Genomic DNA, 23,613 nt, shown 5'->3' on the forward strand with positions numbered 1-23,613 from the left:
TCAGACAGCGGCGTCTAATGTCAGTGCGATGGAAAGCAGTGTAACCATACCCAAGACATGTTCTTCAAATGGGATTCTTAAAGGCTTTTATGTTTCAGTTTAAACGTGAGTGTAACCATTGAAGTGTGTTTGGAGTGATTTTAATAAATCTGTCAAAATGGTATCACGCTATGTGGAGCACTTTATTTATTTTTTCACATATGGAGCTGGCTTGATTGGAGTCACGGTTCATCACATGCAACCCAGGTGTGGTTCAATTGCTGTTTTGCCGAACACGAGAGTGGGAGGCTATGCAATCTGGTGAGTGCGCTCTTCAGAGGGAGTGGTGTCACTATCACGGTGGTGTGGTGGAAGAGTAGAAGATTTTTCACACAAGAAGATTGAAAAACAACTGTTGAACTTGATCATTCATTTCTTGTAATTTATTATCTATAGTGACACTTTTCACTGGGTGTCAAAAAAAAAAAAAAAATTTTCATGATAAAAATGATTTTTTTAATTACACTATTATTATTATTTTTATGTATAAGTAGAGGGTCATAGGCATCATGCTGCTCTGACTCATTATTTTACACAATTTATATTAGCGCCGCTGTCTCTATCTGTACACATGTGAGAGGTATAGTTTTGGGATTCTGATCAATTTACGTATTTATTTAAGTGGCTTTTTTCACTGTAGACTGTGTATGTACACACATTTTGTATTCATTTACACATCTTTTATACAGCTTTGCACTTTTCTTTGGCGCAGTGGAGTAAGAGAGATTCAGGGGCGGTTTATTTGTATAGCTCTTGCTACAAACCACAGAAAGGGGATCTGCCTTGTTTACATAGGCAGATCCCTGTTCTGCCTCTCTGTACCACGATCGCGAGTGGCCGGCAATCGTCGAGGCCGCCACCCCCGCTCATGCACCATGCCCACTGTATTTAATGCACAGAGGGAGATGACTGGTCTAACTAGGTTAAAAGGGAAAGGGGGCCGTGCCACATCCAAAAAACTTTTATAGGAAAAGGAAGGGGTTCCCCTGAGTGGATTTTTCCGGCACTTGCAAAAGTAATATATGTAAAATAGGAAAATACGCGTATATATATATATATAAGATAAAACAGTATTTATGTTTATTCAAAACGTTCTAGTGTTAAAAACAATGCATACATTGGCAAACAACAACAACATGTACATTAGACATATTACAAAGCGGTTGTAATATCTATTTCGGTTGGTAGGTAACAGATGATGTTTAAATAGTGGAATTCTTTTCAAGCCCAACGCGTTTCGGGTACATTCTATTTCAGTCCTTCTGTTATGTTACCGTTGGTGTTTATGCAGAAAAAGACATTGGTAATTACAACCAGGAATGGGAAATGCTTGCAAGAGAGATGGCGTTTGATTTGATGTTCATGAGTAGGAAAGCTGTTCTCTGGGTACTTGTATCTCATATATAACACTTCCCCAATGAGAGGGGGGAGAGATCTTAAGGCGTCTTACTTGCCGGACTTGCCGGATGCTGGGATGCGTGGCTGGCTCAACATGTCTTCTTTTTAAGAACAGGACGGTTCCTCTTCGCTCCAGTATACCGCTGTGGCCCGCACGCATCCGGGGGAGGCAGGGGTAGGTGAACCTCTATATACATCATAAAAACAAAACCCAAAAAAACTCCATAAACCTTCCCTCCCCTTCATCTCTCCCCCCTCTCATTGGGGAAGTGTTATATATGAGATACAAGTACCCAGAGAACAGCTTTCCTACTCATGAACATCAAATCAAACGCCATCTCTCTTGCAAGCATTTCCCATTCCTGGTTGTAATTACCAATGTCTTTTTCTGCATAAACACCAACGGTAACATAACAGAAGGACTGAAACAGAATGTACCCGAAACGCGTTGGGCTTGAAAAGAATTCCACTATTTAAACATCATCTGTTACCTACCAACCGAAATAGATATTACAACCGCTTTGTAATATGTCTAATGTACATGTTGTTGTTGTTTGCCAATGTATGCATTGTTTTTAACACTAGAACGTTTTGAATAAACATAAATACTGTTTTATCTTATATATATATATACGCGTATTTTCCTATTTTACATATATTACTTTTGCAAGTGCGAAAAATCCACTCAGGGGAACCCCTTCCTTTTCCTGTATTTAATGCACGGACCGATTTAGAGGTATGTCGGTTCACGCAGCTGGGCCGCCCTGCCTCAGTATATGTGCGACGGGCAGTCCAGAAGTGGTCAATTTATTCAGGTCCTCTTGTAAAGTTTCTATATCCTGCTGTGTTGCTATTGCCCTGCATATTTTTGTGTCGTCAGCAAACACTGAGATTAAGCTATTTATCCCACCCGCTATATAATTTATAAATAAATTAAACAGAATTGGTCCCAGGACAGAGCCTTGAGGTACCCCACTAACCCCTCTAGACCATTCTGAGTATACCTTATTTATCACAACCTTTTGGACACGCCCCTGTAGCCAGTTTTCTATCCAGGTACCTACCCTATGGTCCATGCCTACAGACCTCAGCTTGTACATTAAATGTTTGTGGGGGGACTGTATCCAATGCTTTTGCAAAATCCAGATACACCATATCCACCGGCCTACCTTTATCTAGATGGCAGCTCACTTCTTCGTAGAATGTTAATAGGTTGGTTTGGCAAGAATGACCTTTCGTAAGCCCATGTCAATTACTGCTAATGATACTGTTTTCATCAGCAAATTCTTGGATATAGTCCCTTATCATCCCCTTAAATAGTTTACAAACTACCGACGTTAGATTGACCGGCCTATAATACCCAGGAATAGATCTCTGCCCTTTTTTGAATTTTGGTACCATGTGGGCTTTTAGCCAATCAGCTGGTACCAATCTTGACAGTAAGCTGTCCATGAAGATTAGGAATAGTGGTCTGGCTATAACCTGAGTTCTTTAAGGACTCTCGGGTGTAAGCCATTCGGTCCCAGTGATTTATTTATGTTAAGCGTCTCCAATCCTTTCCTGGATTCTGGCCTCCGTTAGCCACAAGGGTGGATTCTGTGGCGTGTTGCTAACAATATTGTCTTGGTCAATATATCCATCCTTTTCCTGTGTGAAGACTGAGGCAAAGAAAGCATTTAGCACAGCTGCCTTCTCCTTGTCATCTGTAACCACCTTCTCTTTCTCATCCTTTATGGGGGCTTTTTACTGTTAATATATTTTAAAAAAAAACTTCTTGGGATTATTTTTTACTTTCCTCCGCTATATGTCTCTCATATTCTTAAGATATCTATGTGATAGCGCTGCTAACACATAGATATCTCCAGATGAAGCCACGAGGATGGTGGCGTAACGCGCAGAGGTGGAACTTGGCGGTGGGATTTACATGCATTACGTGAGAACTGCTTGATTTTGTTTTTATGCTATATTTTATTCAAATAAACGTCAGTGCAATATATGAAGCTGGGGTGGCGTGGTTTATTCTGAATAACACCTAGGTACTGCACTATTGGAAGCATTCTTGTCTTTTTATGTCGTCTTGGAGCTGCTGGTGATCAGTGTGGAGCCATTTTTAAAGGAGAGTCATACTGTGCTCAGAACGCATTTTACGCTGTTAGGGTCTAAGAAGGAGGTGAGCTTGCACTGCACCCAGTGAAGGGAGCACACGTCACGGAGTGGAGTTAGTTGTGAAGCAAAGTTTTTTGTGCACCTTCTAGAAGAAGACTTTCATTTATTTGTATCCTTCATGGACTCTTTATGAACTGTTTGCACATATTGACTGTTTGGCACTTTATTTATTGGCACTGACACTTTACTATGAATTGTATGTCTTTATAGTCACATATAGATATTAGCTTCATCAGCAGCGCTATCATAGATATCTTATTTAATTGCTGTTGATATGGGAATACATAGGTGATAGCAGCAGCTTTTTAAAAAAAAAAAAAAAAAAATTCACTTACCACTAGGTAGCAGCACGCAACTACTTGATTGTTTTTTCGACATTCTTTTTTAGCCGCCCTAAATGCGTTTCCTACACCTCATTGCATTCCTTGTACTGTTAGAATGCTGACACTGACCCCTCCACTTTGTACTTTTTAAAGGCCATTTTTTTTTTTGTCCTTCATTTGACATTTTACTTTTTGGTTCAACCTTTGTTCTTCTATATTTATTACCCCTTGAAAAGCACCCGGTGATACTTTTATTTAATGTTCCTAAGGCATTCCCATTTTTCCTCTGTGTTCAATGTTTTAAGGATTTGGTCCTTCTTAATATCCTGCCGCTTTGAGCGGAGTTTAGAAAAGTTGTCTCTTTTGAAATTTTGTGTTTTTGTACTCCCCTCATGCCTCCCTTTTCTATGATTTATGCGGAATGTAATAATCCTGTGGTCGCTAGTTCCCAAGTTTTCCCATATTTCCACATCTGCAATCAGATCTGTATCATTTGTAATTAAAAGGTCTAGCAATGCATTGCTCCTAGTCAGGGAATCTACCAATTGGGGCATGAAACTGTCCTGTAGAACATTTAAGAAATGGCGGACCTTTAATGAGTGGGCTGTCCCTTCTGCCCAGTCAATGTCGGGATAGTTGAATTCCCCCATTATGATGACATTTCCCTGTCTTGCGGTCATTTCTAATTGTGAAAGAAGATCCAACTCCACCTCTTCCCCCAGGTTAGGGGGCCTGTAACATAACCCCCCACCCAATAGTAATTTTCTGCTTAGTTCCACCCATACAGACTCCATCTCCCCTCTTGCCCCATCACTGATGTCATTCCACTCTTCTACTCGTTAATCATTCCTGACAAACCCCTCTCCTACCCTCTCTGTCTCTCCAATACAAGGAATACCCCTGAATGTTTGCCAGCCAGTCATGTGAGCTGTGAAACCAAGTTTCTGATATTCCTATGAAGTCCACATCCTCCTCGTGTAGTAGCAGCTCCAGTTCCTCCATTTTATTGACTAGGCTCTTGGCATTTGTGAACATTCAGTTTTGTTTTGTATTAGTGTTTTAAGTTTCTTTATATAATCCGTTCAGGATTAAGTAAAACATTTATAATGCAATATATTTGCATAAATAAAATAAGTCATATTTAGCTTTCTGTGCAGTCAGCAGGTAGTGAGTGTAATGCTGGCCATACACTATACGTAAAATCGTCCGAATCCATTTTTGAAACACAAACATTCGGCCGTGAGAGCAAACGATAGTACCATCATGTAATGACTGATAAATCATTCACTGGACATAAATCAATTTTTTGTTAGTTTTACATATACCTAGTGTAGACAGTTCGGACGGGAAACACATTAACCTTTCAATTCATCGTTCGCTCTGTAAAAAATTTCAAAACTTGTCCTTTTTTGGCTCAAAAACGTCCCGATTATCGATTTTGTGCCCATTAACTTACCGAAAAACGAACTGGCTAAATGATCGAATTTCAGATGATTTTTTGTATAGTGTATGGCCAGCATAAGTCCAGTATTCCAGAATTTCATACAGCTGGATTGCTGCTTTGTGATACATACCTGAATACCAGGTCTTAGGCTGCATTCACATCTCAGCATTTTGAATCATGGGCAGATTTGCTACGATTCTGCCTGCGATTTCAAAGCGCGATGTGTGAATGACAAATCGCAGAACGCACATTTGAGAGACCATTCATTTGAATGGCCTCTCAAATGTGCGGTGCGGTTCTGCCGCCACTGACGTGCGATAACTCGTGACGTAATTTCTGGCAACCTGCATTGCGTAAAGCATTTCGCCCCCAAAAAAAGTTGAGCTACTTTTGGGTGACATGCTTTACGGAATGCAGGTTGCCGCAATTGCGTCACAATTTATCACACGTCAATGGTGGCAAAACCGCAATGTGTATTCTGCGATTTGTCATTCACACCCTGGCGCTTTGAAAACGCGGGCAGAATAGTGGCAAATCTGCCCGCGATTCAAAATGCTGAAGTGTGCCAATGCAGAGAGCTGAATCACACAGAGAAGGGACACACTTATCTCCTTCTCCTCTCTAAGTACAGCACCATATAAATCTTCATTCTCCAGTAGCAGCCAACTAGATTGTAAGCTCTGATGAGCAGGGCCCTCTGATTCCTCCTGTATTGAATTGTATTGTAACTGTACTCTCTGCCCTGATGTTGTAAAGCGCTGCGCAAACTGTTGGCACTATATAAATCCTGTATTATAATAACAACCAGTGCAGAATTAGTGCTGGGCTTTCCCATAAGATAGCTCTGCATCTAATGCAAAACTTAAGCACCCTGTATTTAATGTCAACTTATAAAATTAACATTTTGTTGTCAAGTTATCATAGTAATGATATATTATATTTAATATCAGTTTATAGACATAAAGAAATAAGATAAAACTGAACCTTAATGTTTCCCTTTAACTGTAAATACTATATTTTCTGGGGGGGGTGAGACATAGAACAACTACAGTATTACATTTTATTCTTTACAAAAGCATTTTCCAGTGAAAGCTTCACCTAGACATCTCCTGGAGTGTGATTGTATCTTTATTCATGTGTAAATAATACAAAAGGCAGTTGAGATATAGACAATTATCTCAAAGTGGAGAATCTGTAGCATCTATTTGCTTATTAATCATAGATTCACATATTTCCAAAAGCAACCAAGTCAACAACAACATTTTATAACACGACTTAACAACCCAGCATTGAAATGTAAATAGAAAAATAATCTGCAATGGGTATGAAACATTATCGTTTGAAAAGAAAAAACCCTTTGAAATTGCAGCTTTTTTATTTTTGGAAATGGTTCTCAAAGTTGTCAAAGTCATTCCTAAGAAGGTCATCTCACATACACTGCCAATGCTATTTGAAAGTGTTACAAATTGTTCAGAACGGCATCTTGGAGCTAAAGTGCTTTAAATTTGCTTTAATATTCCTGTGATGGAAACTCACATTGTGTGCCCGATCTCTATTGTCACAAGTACAGGCTCACAGGAGATTGTTTGGCTGGGTTGTGGCCCTCCAACTGCTGTGGAACTACAAGAACCAGCATTCCCATTACAATAGCAGTGGTTTGATTCATATTAAAATGAACTCAGGTCTAATGGAAAAATCAGACAACAGCCAGAACTCATAATCTACATACTTGTTCCAGGTCATCATTCAAGCTAGAGGGACAGCCAGGCAACTAACACTTTAATGAGGGGTCATCAATAGTAGCCTCCATCATTCTCTTACTGCAGGTTTTCTTCATTTTGGCCAGGCATCATCCCGATAGAATGGGTGTAAGGCCAACACACATCTTTCTTTAAACTATCTTCCTTTCTTCCTGAAAATGTGTCTATGTCCACCTCCTATATCAGCACAGCTTACATGTAGCAGAATAAGGAAAGCTTCTGTTTTATCATGGGAACGGGCTGCTTTTTTTTTTTTCTTGGCTTAGACCTGTTCAGCCATGACTTACTAAGAACTAGCTGTGGCTACAGAGGCTTAAGACAGTCATAGACGGTTCAAATCTTGGACCGTTCAGCAGGGAATGGCTGAGATTTGAACCATGTATGGGCAGGCTGATTGTACTCAAGTCAATCCATTTAACGACTTGGGTACCAACCAGCATGTCGGACTCTTAGGAAGCTTTTATTGCCATTGGCTATAGGCTCTAGCAATAATCATTGTGTTCTCCAGGTAGGAATCGCTCCCCCGTACCTCCCTTCCCTGTTGTAAGAACACAATAGCTCTGCGGAAGGCATTCCTCCATCATCATAAACAACTGTGTAGATGGGGGAATTGACGGATTTTCTTTCCTGCAACTCACGGTTGCAGGAAAGAAAACCGTATCGCCTATGGCCGGCTTTATTTTTATTTTACTTATGACTGTTAGGGCTCATGTACACTACAGCTTTCTAAATTTGAGTTTAGGAGCTTTTGGTGTTTTTTTTCTACTGCGGTTAGGGGAGGTTCAACCTCCTTTAACCTCCCTCTTCCTGGATAGGAACATTTTGACCGCGGCGTGCAAAATCAAGGTGCGATTTTGCAGTGTTGTGCTTTTTCCCGTGGCTGGCGGTCAACCTAGTCTGTGTGTACACAAGCCCTTAGAGACTTGGGCAAATCAGCTTAGATGCAAAAAGTAATTAAGGTGAACTTGTGCTTTGAGAATGCAGGACACAACGGGTTCTTTTTAATTGTTTCTTGTGTCTCTGCCACTCTGTTTAGCCATAAGGAATAATTTTGAACTTGGGTTCAGTTCGAAGCCGTGTTCAGCCAAACCTGGAAGAAAGCTGTCAGAGCTGGCCAGCTCTGATGCAATCCAGTGCATTCAGTGTGTACACAAAGAGGCAGGGATGCTCATGACATCATTAACCCAATATCACCAGATGGCTATACTAAGTCAATGAGAGCCCTGTGTAAGCTCTAGTTCCTGGGTCCTCAACCTGTGGTCCTCCAGCTGTTGCGGAACTACAAGTCCCATGAGGCACTGGTAGCTGCTGACAGTTACAGGCATGATGGGACTTGTAGTTCCGCAACAGCTGGAGCGCCACAGGTTGAGCACCCATGTGTCTAGTTGAAGATTAGCCAGGGCTGACTATATTCCCGTATCCATTTGACAGCATTGGATCAATCACTAAGCAGTGTATTTTCTTCACTCCAGGTAGCTGAACAGAGTGGCCGGGTGAGAGGGACTAGAGTGGCTGCAGAAGTTTAGTCACATGCTCTTCCATATCCTGAATTGAAATGGAATGGTGAGTAAAGGCTGCTGGGGTGAAGGGCTTTAAAGTGAACTGTATGCTTTTCTCTTCATAAGCAAAGAACAAGTTTGTCTTAAGAAGGTACAAAGATGCTTTATGAAATGTACCCCACCAGTGTTCATCCATGCTGCAGAGAAAGAAAAGCCCACTCCATGCTGGTCACTGTAGTTCCAAAACAACAAAAATCTTTAGAATAGTTTTCTTTTTTCTAAGTAATTTACCATTTTGAAAGAGATGCATGAACTTCTGCCACTGGCACCTTGCAAATAGTTGTCATGAAATAACTTTCCCATTTCAAGAAACAACAAAACCAGAAGCAAATTTTACAGCTGGGAACAAAGTCCTTTAAAGTCAGCTCTAAACTAGGAGCACAGTCTTTAGAATAATACTATCTTGAAACATTCTAAAAAAAAAAAAAAAAAAACCCTCTATCACTAGTTAAATGCTTAACGTCTTGAAATCATACAGCAGTTCCATGAATAAAAAATAGACATATTTAAAAAAAAAACAATAAAATGCTAAAGCTTGAGCCAAACAAATAAAAATAACACCGGAACCAATGAACGCGTTGTGATGGGTTCATTATTTAATGCTGAACTAAGCAGCGAGTGAAATATACACTCTTTTTTCATAGTTTATTTCTGTAACAGTTTATAATTTACTTTTTTGTACTTTATAGTATTTTTTGCCTTACAGGAGGCAGATACGCCCATGTATAAATGCAACTATTACATCCTTCACAACAATGACATATAGTTCACATTTATTTCACAGAAATGTAATACCCTAATGCTCATCTATGCTGGGTAATGACAGACGCAGAGCACTAGGAGGCGCCCTGCGCAAAGCCACTGTAATGGATGATATCTCAGATAAAATGCACGTCATGGATAAAACTATCTGAGAAAGAGCCTGCTGTCACTGAATTTCCCCCCCTCCCCGGATATGCCATGTAGAGGGGGACAAGGACACATTTACAAAGCACTCATGTCTGGGATCTCACAATGATGGCAGGCTAATAAGTGCCTGCGACAAAAAGAATAGTGTTCATGGTAAAAACACAGAATCCACAAGTGTGTGCCATCTCAGGATTATTTCTCTTGCAGCAGGGCCGGGATGTTGATGTTCCAGCCTATGGCCTGGCGATCAAAGCCACAAGAGAAGAGGTTGCAAGTCGGGTGATCTTCGCTCCAGACGGTACAGCACACCATTCTGCGGTGGCCCTAAAATTGTGTCCAAACAAAAAGAAAATTAACGTACAGTGCAGTTCTATTATCCAACTTAAGCTCTAAAATTCACCTAAACTTCAGGTGTTATTTTTTTCAGCTTTATTGTATTTGAAAACAGGTCCATGTTGTCTCTTGACAACCACTTTTGAAAGAACCCCTCCACTGCTTACCAAAGCCTAACTCATAGTCTCAGATAGTTTCTATGATTCTTGTTGGTTTAACTGTACAACAAACATTTTTCAGGTAATTCTTTACATGTATTTAAAGAGACATCATAGCTGGGAGAAACCCAAATATCTAGTTGCATTGTAAAACTAGCTAAATCCATGAGCGCTCAACCTGTGGCCCTTCAGCTGTTGTGGAACTACAAGTCCCATGAGGCATTGCAAGCCGCTGACAAGCATGACTCACAAAGGCAGAGGCGTGATGGGACTTGTAGTTCCGCAACAGCTGGAGGGCCACAGGTTGAGCACCCATGATAGTCCTTACTACAAATGGCCTTGTTTCTTTCACTGTAGCTGGGTTATAGCTTAGTTTCCAACTGTCCCCGTTATTGATGGAATGTCCCTGATTTGGAACAAATTCTTCCTCTTTCCTCCTCATTTGTCCCTCATTTTGGTCTGATCTATATAGTTGTATATAAAATGCACTATTTATCTTTCAAAAAGTGTTTCCCAGTGCTACAACTTTCATCCAATTTCTAAATTGCTGCACTTGAAAATATTAAAATCCAATATAAAGAAATAGTAGTAGTTAAAAAAAAAAAAAAAAAAAAAAAAAAAAAAAAAAAAAAGGACCTGGGGGTTCAAGTAATTTTTTTTTGTATAATTCTCCTTTAACCACTTGCCTACCAGGCCAATTATGAAATTTCTCTCCTACATGTGTAAATCATAATTTTCTTTGCAAGGAAACTTACACGGAACCCCCAAACATTATATATTTTTTTTAGCAGAGACCCTCGAGAATAAAATGGCGGTTGCTGCAACTTTTTATCTCACACGGTATTTGCACAGCAATTATTCATTTTTTTTTTTTTTTTATAAAAAAAACTAAGTTCCATGCATTAAAAAATAAGTAAAAATAAATAAAAAAAAAAAAAACAGTAAAGTTAGCCCAATTTTTTTGCAGAATGTGAAAGATGTTGTTATGCCGAGTAAATAGATACCAAACATGTCATGCTTCAAAATTACAAACGTCGGTACTTAAAAATCCCCATAGGCGACGCTTTAAAAATGTTTACAGGTTACATGTTTTGAGTTACAGAGGAGGTCTTGGGACTAGAATGATTGCCCTCGCTCGAACATTTACAGCGATACCTCACATGTGTAGTTTGAACGCCGTTTACATATGTGGACGCAACTTAGGTATGTGTTTGCTTCTGCGAGCAAGCACGTGGGGACAGGATTGCTTTACATTTTTTCTTTCTTTTTATTGTTAAATTTTACTTTTATTTTTCTAGTTTGATGCTTTCTTTTTACTTTTTTTTTTTTGATCACTTTTATTCCTGTTACAAGGAATGTAAGCATCCCTTGTAATAGGAATAGTGCGTGACAGGTCCTCTTTACAGTGAGATCTGGGGTCAATAAGTCCCCAGATCTCACCTCTAGGCTGGGAAGCCTGAAAAAAAAAAAAAAAAAAAGCGTCTCAGTTTCCCAGCCGATGGCAGCGGCATTCTGTCATAACATCACGCCTGGCCTCTGAACAATCATAAAGACTTCGGGGACCATCTGGCCCACCGGAAATCTCTATGGTCAGCATCTGGCGCCGGTCAGTTCCTTCTCCAGTTCACCGATCGCAGGTGCGAGCCGGGAGAAGCACCGGAGGGCGGGACGACGTGTAATAGGCATACTGTTCTCTATATTGGAGGTTGTTGTTCCAATCAGATAAAAGGATTCTTGAGAACAGTAGAAAGGAAGGCAATATGTACCTATGGTGAAAGAGTCAGGCTCCCGACACGAGGGGGGAGCACAAGAGATGTGAAAACTTGGCTGTAACCCAAAAAGTATACAACAAAACTTTGGATATGTATGTTTTGAGATTACGGAAAAACCTACAAACTTTGTTCCTATTTTCATAAAACTTTGAAGAAAGTTTGGGAAGAACTAACAGGCTAGGAGAAAAGTATTGCTATTAAAAAGGTGAATCATTTCCGTACAAACTTATATGGAATGTTGAGTTAAAGCGTTTCTAAACATAAAATCAAAAATGGTTTATATTGTATTGGTGAACACTCACTTCAGCTCCAGGCCTTTTTTTTACACTTTTGTTTACATGTAAAAATCTGTATTTTTTGCTAGAAAATGCGTCAGAACCCCCAAATATTATACATTTTTTAAAGCAGGGGCCCTAGAGAATAAATTGATGGGTTTTGCATTTTTTTTTATATCACACAATTTTAGCCCAATGTTTTTTTTTTTTTTTCTTTTTTTAAACGCAATTTTTTGGAACAATACTTTTTTTTTAAATTTTAATGCAAAAGTACACAATACATAACCCAGTTTCTTTGTAAAATAAGTAAATAGATGCCAACCATGTCATGCTTTAAAAATTATCACCGTTGCAAAGGCGTGTGCAAATTACGTAAATTTTACTATCCATAGGTGATGTTTTAAAAGCCCTTACAGGTTACGACTTTAGATTTACAGAGGAGGTCTAGTGCTAGAATTACTGCCCATGATACAACCGACGCTCATGGTGATACCTCACATATGTGCGACTATTGCTGTTTGTGTGCGCGTGTGTGTATGTCTGTAACACAGTATATGCCTTTTGTCAAATGAATAAGCCATTTATAGCATATAGATATTATGCTTTTTTCTGTACCTTATTCGATAATTAGGTCATCTTATATGTATAAACATGTATTCCCTCTTGGGATTATAGTCAAGGCAAAAAAACCCTTTATAGCCTACTTTGTAGACCCAGCCCAATGAGGTTCAATTCGAACTCTGGACTGCATGGTTGGTCACTGAGACATGTTTTTAACCACTTCAATACCAGGCACTTTTGCCCCTTCCTGCCCAGGACAATTTTCAGCTTTCAGTGCTGTCGCACTTTGAATGACAATTGCGCGGTCATGCAACACTGTACCGAAACGAAATTTTTTATAATTGTCTTCCCATAAATAGAGCTTTCTTTTGGTGGTATTTGATCACCTCTGGGGGGTTTTATTTTTTGCTAAACTAAAAAAGACCGACATTTTTGAGAAAAAAACGTTTTTTCTTAGTTTCTGTCATAAAATTTTGTTTTCTCCTTCACTGACAGGCACTGATGAAGTGGCACTGATATGTAGAATTGATAGGCACTGATAGGTGACACTGATATGCAGCACTGATGGGCACCGATAGGTGGCACTGATGGACACTAATAGATGGCACTGATGGGCAGCACTGATGATGAGGTACTGACAGGTGTTACTGCTGGGCACTGATTGGCACTGTGGTGGGCACTGGGAGACTTTGAGGGGCACTGACTGGCAGCTATTGGGCACTGATTGGCAGCCGATTGGCACATCTAATGGGGGCTGTGCTGATGATCAATGTGCTGATTATCAGCACAGACCCCCCCACCCTGACAGGGAGAGCAGCCGATTGGCTCTCCCTGTCAGCGCGAACCGAGGAATGCCGTTTACCGGCACTTCCTGGTTCACGCGATGATCAGCTGTGACTGGTCACAGCTGATCACGTGGTAAGAAGCCTCTGTCAGAGTGATAGAGTGATCAGACTGACACGGCGCTATGCGCTGGCATGTTATCCTGCCGGACGTCATATGGTGCCCATGTCACGTCACATTCGTTACCCATCACATTTTGCTACCCGCTGGAGTGCGCATGTGTGACGCCGCCATATGCGTTCCAACACTGTTGTAAGACCACTTCGTCACAGGGCCCCTCGTGGGCTTGCTTCGCTCGCCACACTTCGGGCACGGCCTCGCTTATCATAATTATAGTCTAACTCTATGTCTACTTGGATGGTGGGGCTTGAACCTGGACTCAGGGGTGTGGCCACAAAATTCTGCGCAAGTGCAAATCGACACAGCGTTGGAACACATATAGCGGCATTGTGCATGCCGCAGTCCACGGGTAGCCAAATGTGATGGGTCGCCATATGTGATGCTACACCCAGTCATGATAACAGAACCACTGCCTGGCCATCAATCTGCTATAGGACGGGCAGGAAGTAGTTAAACCACATATACTTATGTAAATGTCTTATCTTTGTCCTAGTCTTTTATCAATGATTGGTAATAAACATGGTTACTTTTTAACCAAAAGAAAAATGTGCTTGAAAAGTCCATTCTTTCCAATCTCTGTATCTACATAAAGTTCCGCCCTCACAAACAGCAGTTAGGCTCTTTAATGTAGAAGAAACATGCAATGTCTCTTCTGCAATAAAATACAACTACCTGCCTGCTTGTAGGCCATAACCCCATGATGGCAATGAAGACGGCCAAAGACCAGCACACAGGAGAAGATGCCGGAGAGGGATGGGGACTGTTTGAGAAAAGGTAAGCTTAGCTCTGCTTTACTAAAAAATTAAAGCTGAGCATTGTAAACATTCCTGTCATTGTTAAATGGTTTCTCTCAACCCTATAACTGCTATTTTTGATGGACAGCTTGGTGTTGTAAAAGAAGTTGAAAAATAACACTTACTGACTGTAGGGCCAAGTGAAAATAAAGGGCAAAAAAAAAGTCTAAAAAACTAAAACTATTGAAGCCTTCACATCTAAGGATTGGCAATCTGCAATATATATTTTTTACTTTTTTGGCTTTGGGTTTATATACACTTAAATCTCCATTCAATTTCCAAAGCAAAAAAAAAAGATGCTGCCTTAGCCTAGCAAGAATTTGAGATTTACTGGCTTCTAATTTTTTATCACTGTTCTCCTCTACTCCACAGTCATATAAAATAACATTGTAACCGAATCTGCTTACCTGTCTGTTGCTACGAGGAAGTCGTGCTAATCGAACTCCGGACATGTCAAATAACCGGACCTGTCTGTTGTCATGTGGAAGAGCGATGATCCTCTGCCCAACAGACACGTTAATCCTGGAAAATTGAGACAAAAGTTATCAGGAGACAAGAATTGGTAACACTGATCATGGCTGAGCACTATTCTTTTTCACTATGAGTTATTTGCGGTAAACAGTATATAGGATTTCTAAGCAATAGTGTATAAAACTCAACTACAAAAAATCAGAAAATACCTCCTTGTAGTGGGACTGAGCCCACAACGCAAGGTATACCTGCTCATTTACAGTAGGTCTAGGGTAGAGTAAAAGCATTTTTCTTACCCCGATCCTCCGCTCCCCTGGTTCCCCCCTTGTGGTGGACGGCGCATGCAGGACTATGGACCCGACGACGTCAGGACCTCAGACCACTGGAGCAGCAGAGGAGCAGCGGATGGGGTAAGTAACTCTTCCTTTCTATGTCCCTTTGACCTAAATGAGTAGTGAACCAGCACAGTGCGGCCCAGCCTCACTGCACGTAGAAGTTTAGAGTTTCCTGGAGTTGGGTTTAATTAAATAAAACCAGACACACCATGCAGTTATCTTTCAATCCCAATGTTGGGAATTTATAAGCAAAAATGATCACCAGCCTGATGAAGGAGTCCAGTGTGGTCCCAAAATGAATCCTAACTGCTGTGATCACTTTCATAAATGTCTTGAAGATCCACAGTGTGCTAGTGATATATGCTTTGATAAGCTGTAGAGCTGACACTACTGGGAAAAGGGACAGGGTGGGAGCTATTCATGCACAGGAGGGAAGAAAGAGAACTTCAAATTGGTTGCAGGGCGTTGGCTTGAGGAGGGAGTGGGGGGATAAGAGGAGGCAGATGAGGACTGGTTGTGACCACATAATGTAATGTGAATAGCGAGGAAAGAGCTGCCACATAATGTAATGTGGATAACGGTGGTGATCTAACAGAGAATGTAGTGTGGTTAGTTTTGGGGGGGGGGCAAATGTGAGAACCTACAGCACTAAACCTTCCATAAGTGTAGTGAAAACACTGTGTGGGAAAACTGCCACAGTACACAGCTTGGGGTGGGTTAGCTACCAAAGAACACCATGGGGAAGATAGCGACAACACTGTGTAGTAAACAATATGTGGAGGGGACATAGGCAATGAGGATAAATTAATATCTCTAGCAGAGATGATCATTTACATCTTGCACTAAACACTCATTGCTAAACAACAGATCTTATTTGAATTGCTACTACTACTTTTTGGTGAAAGATAAAATAATGATCAGTGAGATCTTTCTGCTCAAAAGCCCTGGAGAAGATGTCGAAGAGGGATGGGGACCACTGGAGAAAAGGTAAGCTTAGCTCCACTTTACTATCAAATGAAAGGTGAGCATTGTATCTACCAGAGATGATCATTTAGATCAGGGGTCTCAAACTCAAATTGCCTGAGGGCCACATGACAAGTTTTCATATCCCATGGGGGGCCGCATGCAAACTTTTAAAACTTCAAAAGCAATGAACTATACCAGCAATAATATACTATACTATACCCAGCACTGGTGTCCGTAAGCGCATTATTAACCCAGCATTGGTGTCAGCAAACGCATTATTAACTACCCAGCATTACCCCTCCCACACTGCACAAATAGCCACACACTGCACAAATAGCCCCACACTCCATAAAATACCCCCCACACTCCATAAAATACCCCCCACACTCCATAAAATACCCCCACACTACACAATTACCCCCCACACTGCACAATCACCCTCCACACTGCATAAAATACCCCCCACACTGCACAAATTTCTACCCCAGTCACCCCACTAAGGACTTTGCCTCAGTGTGATGGCTCACTCACCTCTCCTGGCAGTCAGGATCATCTGCCTCCCAAATCCTCTCCTCCTGGCTTCCATACAGGCCTAGTGACAGGGGACCCAGAGAACACAATCTCCCGCCCTGAGGTGGCAGCAGGACCCTGGTTTGGAGCTCTGGTCGATCGTCAATGCCTAGGTGGGCGGATCGATGAGCGGATCCTTCCTCCGCTCCATTCTCAGCTCTGTTCTCTCTCTGGGCTGCAGCAGCGTGCAGCGGAGAGGACAGAAGAGATGGAGAGGTAAAGCCGATGGCCGATATATGATGACGATTTTTGTGGCCGATATTTTAGGCCGATTTGAAAAAAAAAAAACCTCACCCACTCCACTCCTCCCTGCTTGCTCCTGTCACTCTACCAAACACTTGATGTCCTCAGTACAGATGGCACTGGTTGGCTTAGGCAGGTGGCACTGGCAGGTGGCACTGTCTGTCACTGGCAGGTGGCACTGGCAGGTGGCACGTTGCACTGTTTGGAGGGTGCACTGATTGGCACTGACAGATGGCACTGGCAGGTGGCACTGATTGGCAATGGCACTGGCAGGTGGCACTTATTGGCAGTGGCACTGGTTGGCACTGGAAGGTGGCACTGGCAGGCATTGGCAAGTGGCACTGGTTTGAAACTGGCAGGTGGCACTGGTTTGGAACTGGCAGGTGGCACTATTGGCACTGACAGGTGGCACTGATTGGCGTGGCACTGGCAGGTGGCACTGATTGGCGTGGCACTGGCAGGTGGCACTGATTGGCGTGGCACTGGCAGGTGGTGGCAGGTGGCACTGGCAAGCACTGGTTGGCACTGGCAGGTGGCACTGATTGGCGTGGCACTTGCAGGTGGCGGAAGGTGGCACTGGCAGGTGGCTTTGATTGGCAGGGGCACTGGTTGGCGGTGGCACTGGCAGGCACTGGTTGGTGGTGGCACTGATTGGCGGTGGCAGGTGGCACTGGCAGGTGGTACTGGTTGGAGGTGGCAGGTGGCAATGGCAGACTGGTTGGCACTGGCAGGTGGCACTGATTGGCAGTGGCACTGGCACTGACAGATGGCACTGACAGATGGCACTGATTGGCACAGGCAGGTGCCACTGGCAGGTTTCACACTGAGCGGAGTGTAACAGTGTGTGAAACTGACAAGGAGCTGTCCACACTCAGCGCTTGATGCTTGTGTGAAGCTGACACGTAGCACAGAGGAGAGAGACAGAGGGATCTGTCAGAATTGAGGTTGATGTCGGGGTGGGCGGGACCCGGCCGAGGTGGGCGGGGCCAGCAGCTGTCAAACACCAGCCAATGATTGGGCTGCTTAAGAAAAGGGGCGGGCCACATACACGTAGCTGCCCGCCCAGATCCCATTGGCTGGTGTTTGATATTGGCCGGGTCCCGCCCACCCCGGCCGGGTCCCGCCCACCCCCGACATCAACCTCAAATCTGACAGATCCCTCTGTCTCTCTCCTCCTGTTACGTGTCAGTTTCACACAAGCATCAAGCGCTGAGTGTGGAGAAGGAAGGAAGAGCAGCGGCCAGTGCTATATATCGACCTAATGGCCAAATATCGGTCGACCTCTAGTCCTTTATCAGCCCTGCCTGCGGGCCATTTTTAACCGGTCCGCGGGCCGCAAATGGCCCGCGGGCCGGTACTTTGAGACCCCTGATTTAGATCTTGCACTAAGTAGTCATTGCTAAATATCATCTTATTTGAATTGATATACATTACTACTATTTGATGAAAGATAAAATAATGATCAGTGAGATCTTTCTGCTCAAAAACACAGAAGCTTCACTACATTTTGGTGAGTTACATACCCACCAAAATGGAGGTAGAATTATGGAGATGGTTTATTTAAAGTAAAATCATGACATAAAAATACATTTTATAGCCCAGGTACAGTAGAAGACAAACGAAGCAGAAGGAATTGAGATTAAAAAAAAAACTAGAGATAACACAAACAAATGACCATACTTTATATAAATGTTATATTTTGTTACCACTAAATTACTTGAACACCATCGAAACTGCAAAGTGGTAGATTGGACACTTTCCTGTCGCTTGAAAACGTACTTTGCTTAAAATTTTGATTTCTTTCTCAATAAAGAATGTACATGTACTTGGACTTCTTTTGGGTTTGGGTCATGGATGTGTGCGCCCCCTGCTGATCCACACTGTGATTGGACACAGCACACGCTTGGCAGCAGATTTTAGCCAATGATTTCAGCTAAAACCTGCTGATCGTCCAATCACACACAGAGTTCTGTGTGTACAAACACACAGAACACTGTGTGTATAGGAACAGCCAGATCAGAACGTAAAAGCAGCACACATTGCACTTAGGAACACAATTAGCCCCTTGATTGCCCCTAGATGTTAACCCCTTCCCAGCCAGTGTCATTAGTACAGTGTCAGTATACAGTATTGTCAATGATCATTGTATTAGTGTCACCAATGATGTCAGTGAGTGACTAGTTGCTGATCACTGCCATTACAGTATAGCATCTATAGCTGTGTAAATTCCAATATAAACCATAGTTTGTAGACACTATAAAACTTTCACACATATCAATTATTACACATTTATTGTTTTTTTTTTTCCCATGTTTTATAGCAGAAAGTGGTAAAGATCTTTTTTTTGCCCCCAAATTTTTGGTCTTTTTTCATTTATATAATAAAAAATATAAAACCCAGTGGTGGTCAAATACCACCAAAAAAAAGATCTATTCGTGTGAAAAAAAAAATGATATAAATGTGTGTACAGTGTTGCATGACCACGCAATTGCCAGTCAAAGTAGCACAGTGCTGAAGAGCAAAAAATGGCCTGGTCGTGAAGGGGGTAAAACCTTCCAGAGGTCAAGTGGTTAAAGAGCTACTTTATTGTGAAAATCTGCACAACAAAAAACATAAGTTCCAACAAATGCTGAGCCATCATAAAATGTCAAGCAGTAGTGGTAAATGGAAAACCTAGAAACAGCAATCGTACTCCATTACATTAATGTCTCAGCTCATTCGTTTGTCCTATTTCACACTTGTAATTTCTTGGCTGTAGGAGAATGAGGAGTATTCAAATTTTATTTATATAAAGCTACAGACTGGATCCATGTTGCTTCCTCTTGCAGCACTGAAATGTGATTACAGTTTGTCTGGAACCAGTGAGATGCATACAAATGATAAAGCAATGCAATAATGTATTTCTTGCTCCTTGTACAATGGGGCACATGCTAAGATAAAGGACTCAATGCTGGGTTCCTGGAGAACAAAAACGGATTACAGAACCGTACTTGAAATAAAAAAACTTTCACTTTTTATGAAAGTACCAAAACAGTAACAGGAAAGTCTGCCAAAACAGATATGTTCATTCTTGGCAGACATGAAGCTAATTTGTATGGGCAGGAAAAAAAAAAACTGCATTTCAATGCATAACTTTGTGTTGTATGCAGTTAAAATAATAATCAATGAGCCCATACACACACAGTTGCCTCTACATAACAAAATGTAGCAATGCCTTTAGCCCTGCACAAAAAAAAAAAAAAAAAAAAAAAGTAGGACACTGCTGCAGATTTTACACACATAAGCGCATCAACGTGAATACTTTAGGCTTGTATGTTATGCAGGATCTTTTAGGCTCCATGCACACTAGCATTTTTTATAAGCTCAAAAAATGCTACAAAAAACACTGGATGAAAAATGCTGATAATAGCGTTTTTGTGTCGGCTTGTATTAGCGTTTTAGTCGTTTTTTTTAAATTTTATTATTATACAGGATTTATATAGTGCCAACAGTTTATGCAACTGCTTTTAGAAGCATTAGCGTATTAGTGTTTTTACAGTAAATTAAGAAAAGAAAAAAAAAAAAAAAAAAAAGCTCAAAAGAAGCGATAGGAGCATTTTAGTAGAGTTTAGAAGCATTTAGGGTTTTTTTTTTCTGCTGGAAAAATGCTATAGAGAAACGCTACAAAAACAATTTTTTTTCTGCACCTAAATGCTGCTCTGGCCACTCCCCTGATGCGTTTAGCGGTTACCAACCTCCAGCGGGGCAAAATGTTTCAGGTGGGTATGGCCGGGTAATGCTGGCGGGTCAGTTTTCAGTGGTGTCTTTTCCATGGTTTGTCTACATTCTGGATTGGTGCATTTAGACGCCTGCTCCTGTGTCGGTGGGGAGATCCTAAAGCCTGCAGTTTGGACCGCCACTACAAGCCCTATGTGACCACATGTTATCCTTACCTTTTCAATGGTTTAGCACAGAGTAGCCCTGATTCTCCAGTTCTGGGGTCCCTTACTGGTGCTCTAGCCTCCTCCCACTTGCCGAATGTCCCCATAGTAAGCCGCTTGCTATGGGGACACTCATGCATGCTCGCTTGTTCGAGAGCTGGCTGTGTGTATCCAAAAAGATACAGAGTGTGGATTGGCCCCACCCCCTCCTCAATGGATGTGATTGACAATGGCTCCTGCTGCAGTGTCTGAGCCAATGAGGAGAGAGAGCTAAGCGAGTCTCTGCTCTCGTGCACGTCGCTGGATCAAGCTCAGGTAACTATAGAATAAAAAGACACTCACTGCCATCATCCATTGTATGTATACAGAAGTGGTTCCGGGCCTTGGAAAGCACACGACTCCCGTGAAAAGAGCGGTGGCTGAGTGCATTGGTGCCGAGAAACTGGGCTCCTTATAATGTGAGTGCATTACTTTAAACTCTGGGGATAGATTTACTCTCTTAATAAATACTGCACTGAGAATTTTTATCTTTTTTGGTGTGCATTACCTTAAGAGCTATAAACATCATTACTGGGGGAAGTAGCAGGTCTGTGAATGCATTACTATCTGAAGAGCATATTCGAGCCACTGGATTAAGCGCTTATGACCTTACCTTTACTTAGAGGGTCATGATAGTGTGGTGAGTGCATTGGAGTGACACATGTGGTGGAAAACACTTTTAAAATGAGTTGAGAAATATCCATTTGTGTTAAGAACACCTTTTCACACTGGTGGATGGGACTTTATTAATTTATATTTTAGTTTTGTGTGATTTTTTTTTTTATTTTTCTTATGGACATTTAAGAAGTTGTATTTGAAACATTTTCTCGAAGTTCATTTGTATTCTTTAGGGCGATAGCGCTGAACCTTATTTACACGGTTGGAAATAGTTCAAGTGGTAATACACTTAAAGGGGCAGCTACACACTTTTCTGAGGCAAAAAGTTTGTTCACTTGGAAGGGAGTATCACATATTTGATAGGATAGACGTGACAATTATTTACTAAAAACATTTTTTACCTAAATTAATTCCTTGCATTAAGGTATAAACAACGTTTAGGCATCAGCATCCCCCCTCACCTCACTAATACTTACCTGAGCCCTTATTCGATCCAGCACTGTGCACAACTGCAGTTCTGCTCTCCTCTCACTTCTGCATCTCGCTGGCTTTGCTAGGGCACCGGGAGCTATTGGCTCCCAGTGCTGTCCATCAAAACCAGTGACGAGGGAGGGGGGGGGGGGGGCAATGGACACAGCAGCGGGGCTTGGGCACGAGCATGCACAAGAGCCCCCATTGGAAGCGCCTTCCTGTGGGGGAACAGGACAGAGAGGAGGAGCCAGTAGGGGACCCAAGAGGAGGAGGTTCAGGGCCACTCTATGCAATTCTATTGCACAGAGCAGGTAAGTATAGAGATGTTTGTTGTTTGGAAAAAAGAAAATTCCTTTACAATCACTTTAAGAACAGATGATCACCCTGGGACAAACGCATCCATGAGCAATCATCTGTCCCTACCAGCAAGTAATTGCTCCATTTCTGCTTTGCCAAAAAATAAACTGCTTTGTAAAAAAAATAAATAAAAAATTACCAGATTTCCAAGTACCCCATGCTGCATCAGTTTATCCTAAAGCTCAGCTGAACCCTCTTAATGTATTACTGTAATGTAGTCGGGTTGGATATAATGTAGACAATATGCCACTTTTTACCGTTTATCAGCTATGTGCCACATCAATGGTTTAAAAACCCTGTGCTGTCAGCACACAGCAGAGTCGGACCACAGCTCTCACACACAAGCTCTAATGCTGTCTGACATGCCGCACTGAACACGGCTCTAATCAACATGCACTCCTGGTCTTTGCGCAATGCTGCTAATTGGAGCAGTGTTCAGTGAGATCAAATCATAGAGCTGGGCTGTCAACTGGGCCAATGCTGGGATAGTAACTTAACGTAACGTAGCTGCAAAATAAAAAGTAGAAAAGAGGCATATTCATTACTGAACATGCAACCTTACTGCATTGCAGTAATTAAGGGGGTTTATTTGGGCTTCAACTTCCTTTCAATGTATTTTTACTGATATCCAGTAATTTTAAAGTTCATAGAAATTGTTCTAAGGGAGCCCTTTATGGTTTTAAATAATAATACTTGCTGTAACATTTGTCTTTATTTTCATAAACATGGATTCCGAGTTTAATTAAACAGAAGTACTCCTGAGAGTACACATACTGAGAGACTGGGAAGAAGATTATTATTAGCGTATTGCATATTACATATTTTTTTTCTAAAAATTAAAAAAAAAAAAAAATTACCATGGATTTCAACGTATGCTATTTTTTACTTGTAACTGGTGAATTAAAGTAGAACTATTGGCAAAACGTTTTTTTTTTTTTTATTTTGGATAGAGTAAGGGAGGGTTACAACCCCTGTGAGATTATTTTTTGCCCTCTGTGTCCCATTGCGGAAATACCTTCACTTCCTGTCCCTTAGCCAAACAGGAAGTGAGAGGAAATCTCTAAATTAAGAGAATTCCTTGGGGCTCTCCAGGTCACCAGAACTAGTGTCCCCATCTGAAGATTTCCCCTCAATTACTTTTCTGGGGGCAACCCGAAAATTCTGTGTAT

At 41.6% G+C, this 23,613-nt stretch overlaps 1 protein-coding gene across 4 annotated transcripts in view; it reads right to left on the reverse strand.

Annotated features, from left to right (window-relative positions):
• Positions 1–6,480: 6,480 nt before the first annotated feature.
• The window catches only part of WDR37 (WD repeat domain 37), a 303,743-nt gene continuing 286,610 nt past the window's right edge, over positions 6,481–23,613 (reverse strand). For all 4 annotated transcript variants that reach the window (XM_073629902.1, XM_073629901.1, XM_073629900.1 and 1 more), the window contains 2 exons: positions 14,862–14,976; positions 6,481–9,922 (listed from right to left, as the gene is read on the reverse strand). In XM_073629902.1, the coding sequence (XP_073486003.1) occupies positions 9,791–9,922; positions 14,862–14,976 (247 nt within the window). In that variant the 3' untranslated portion in view covers positions 6,481–9,790. The remainder of the gene's footprint in view (positions 9,923–14,861; positions 14,977–23,613) is intronic.

This window comes from Aquarana catesbeiana, linkage group LG05, assembly GCF_042186555.1.
Source record: "Aquarana catesbeiana isolate 2022-GZ linkage group LG05, ASM4218655v1, whole genome shotgun sequence".
NCBI lineage: Eukaryota > Metazoa > Chordata > Amphibia > Anura > Ranidae > Aquarana > Aquarana catesbeiana.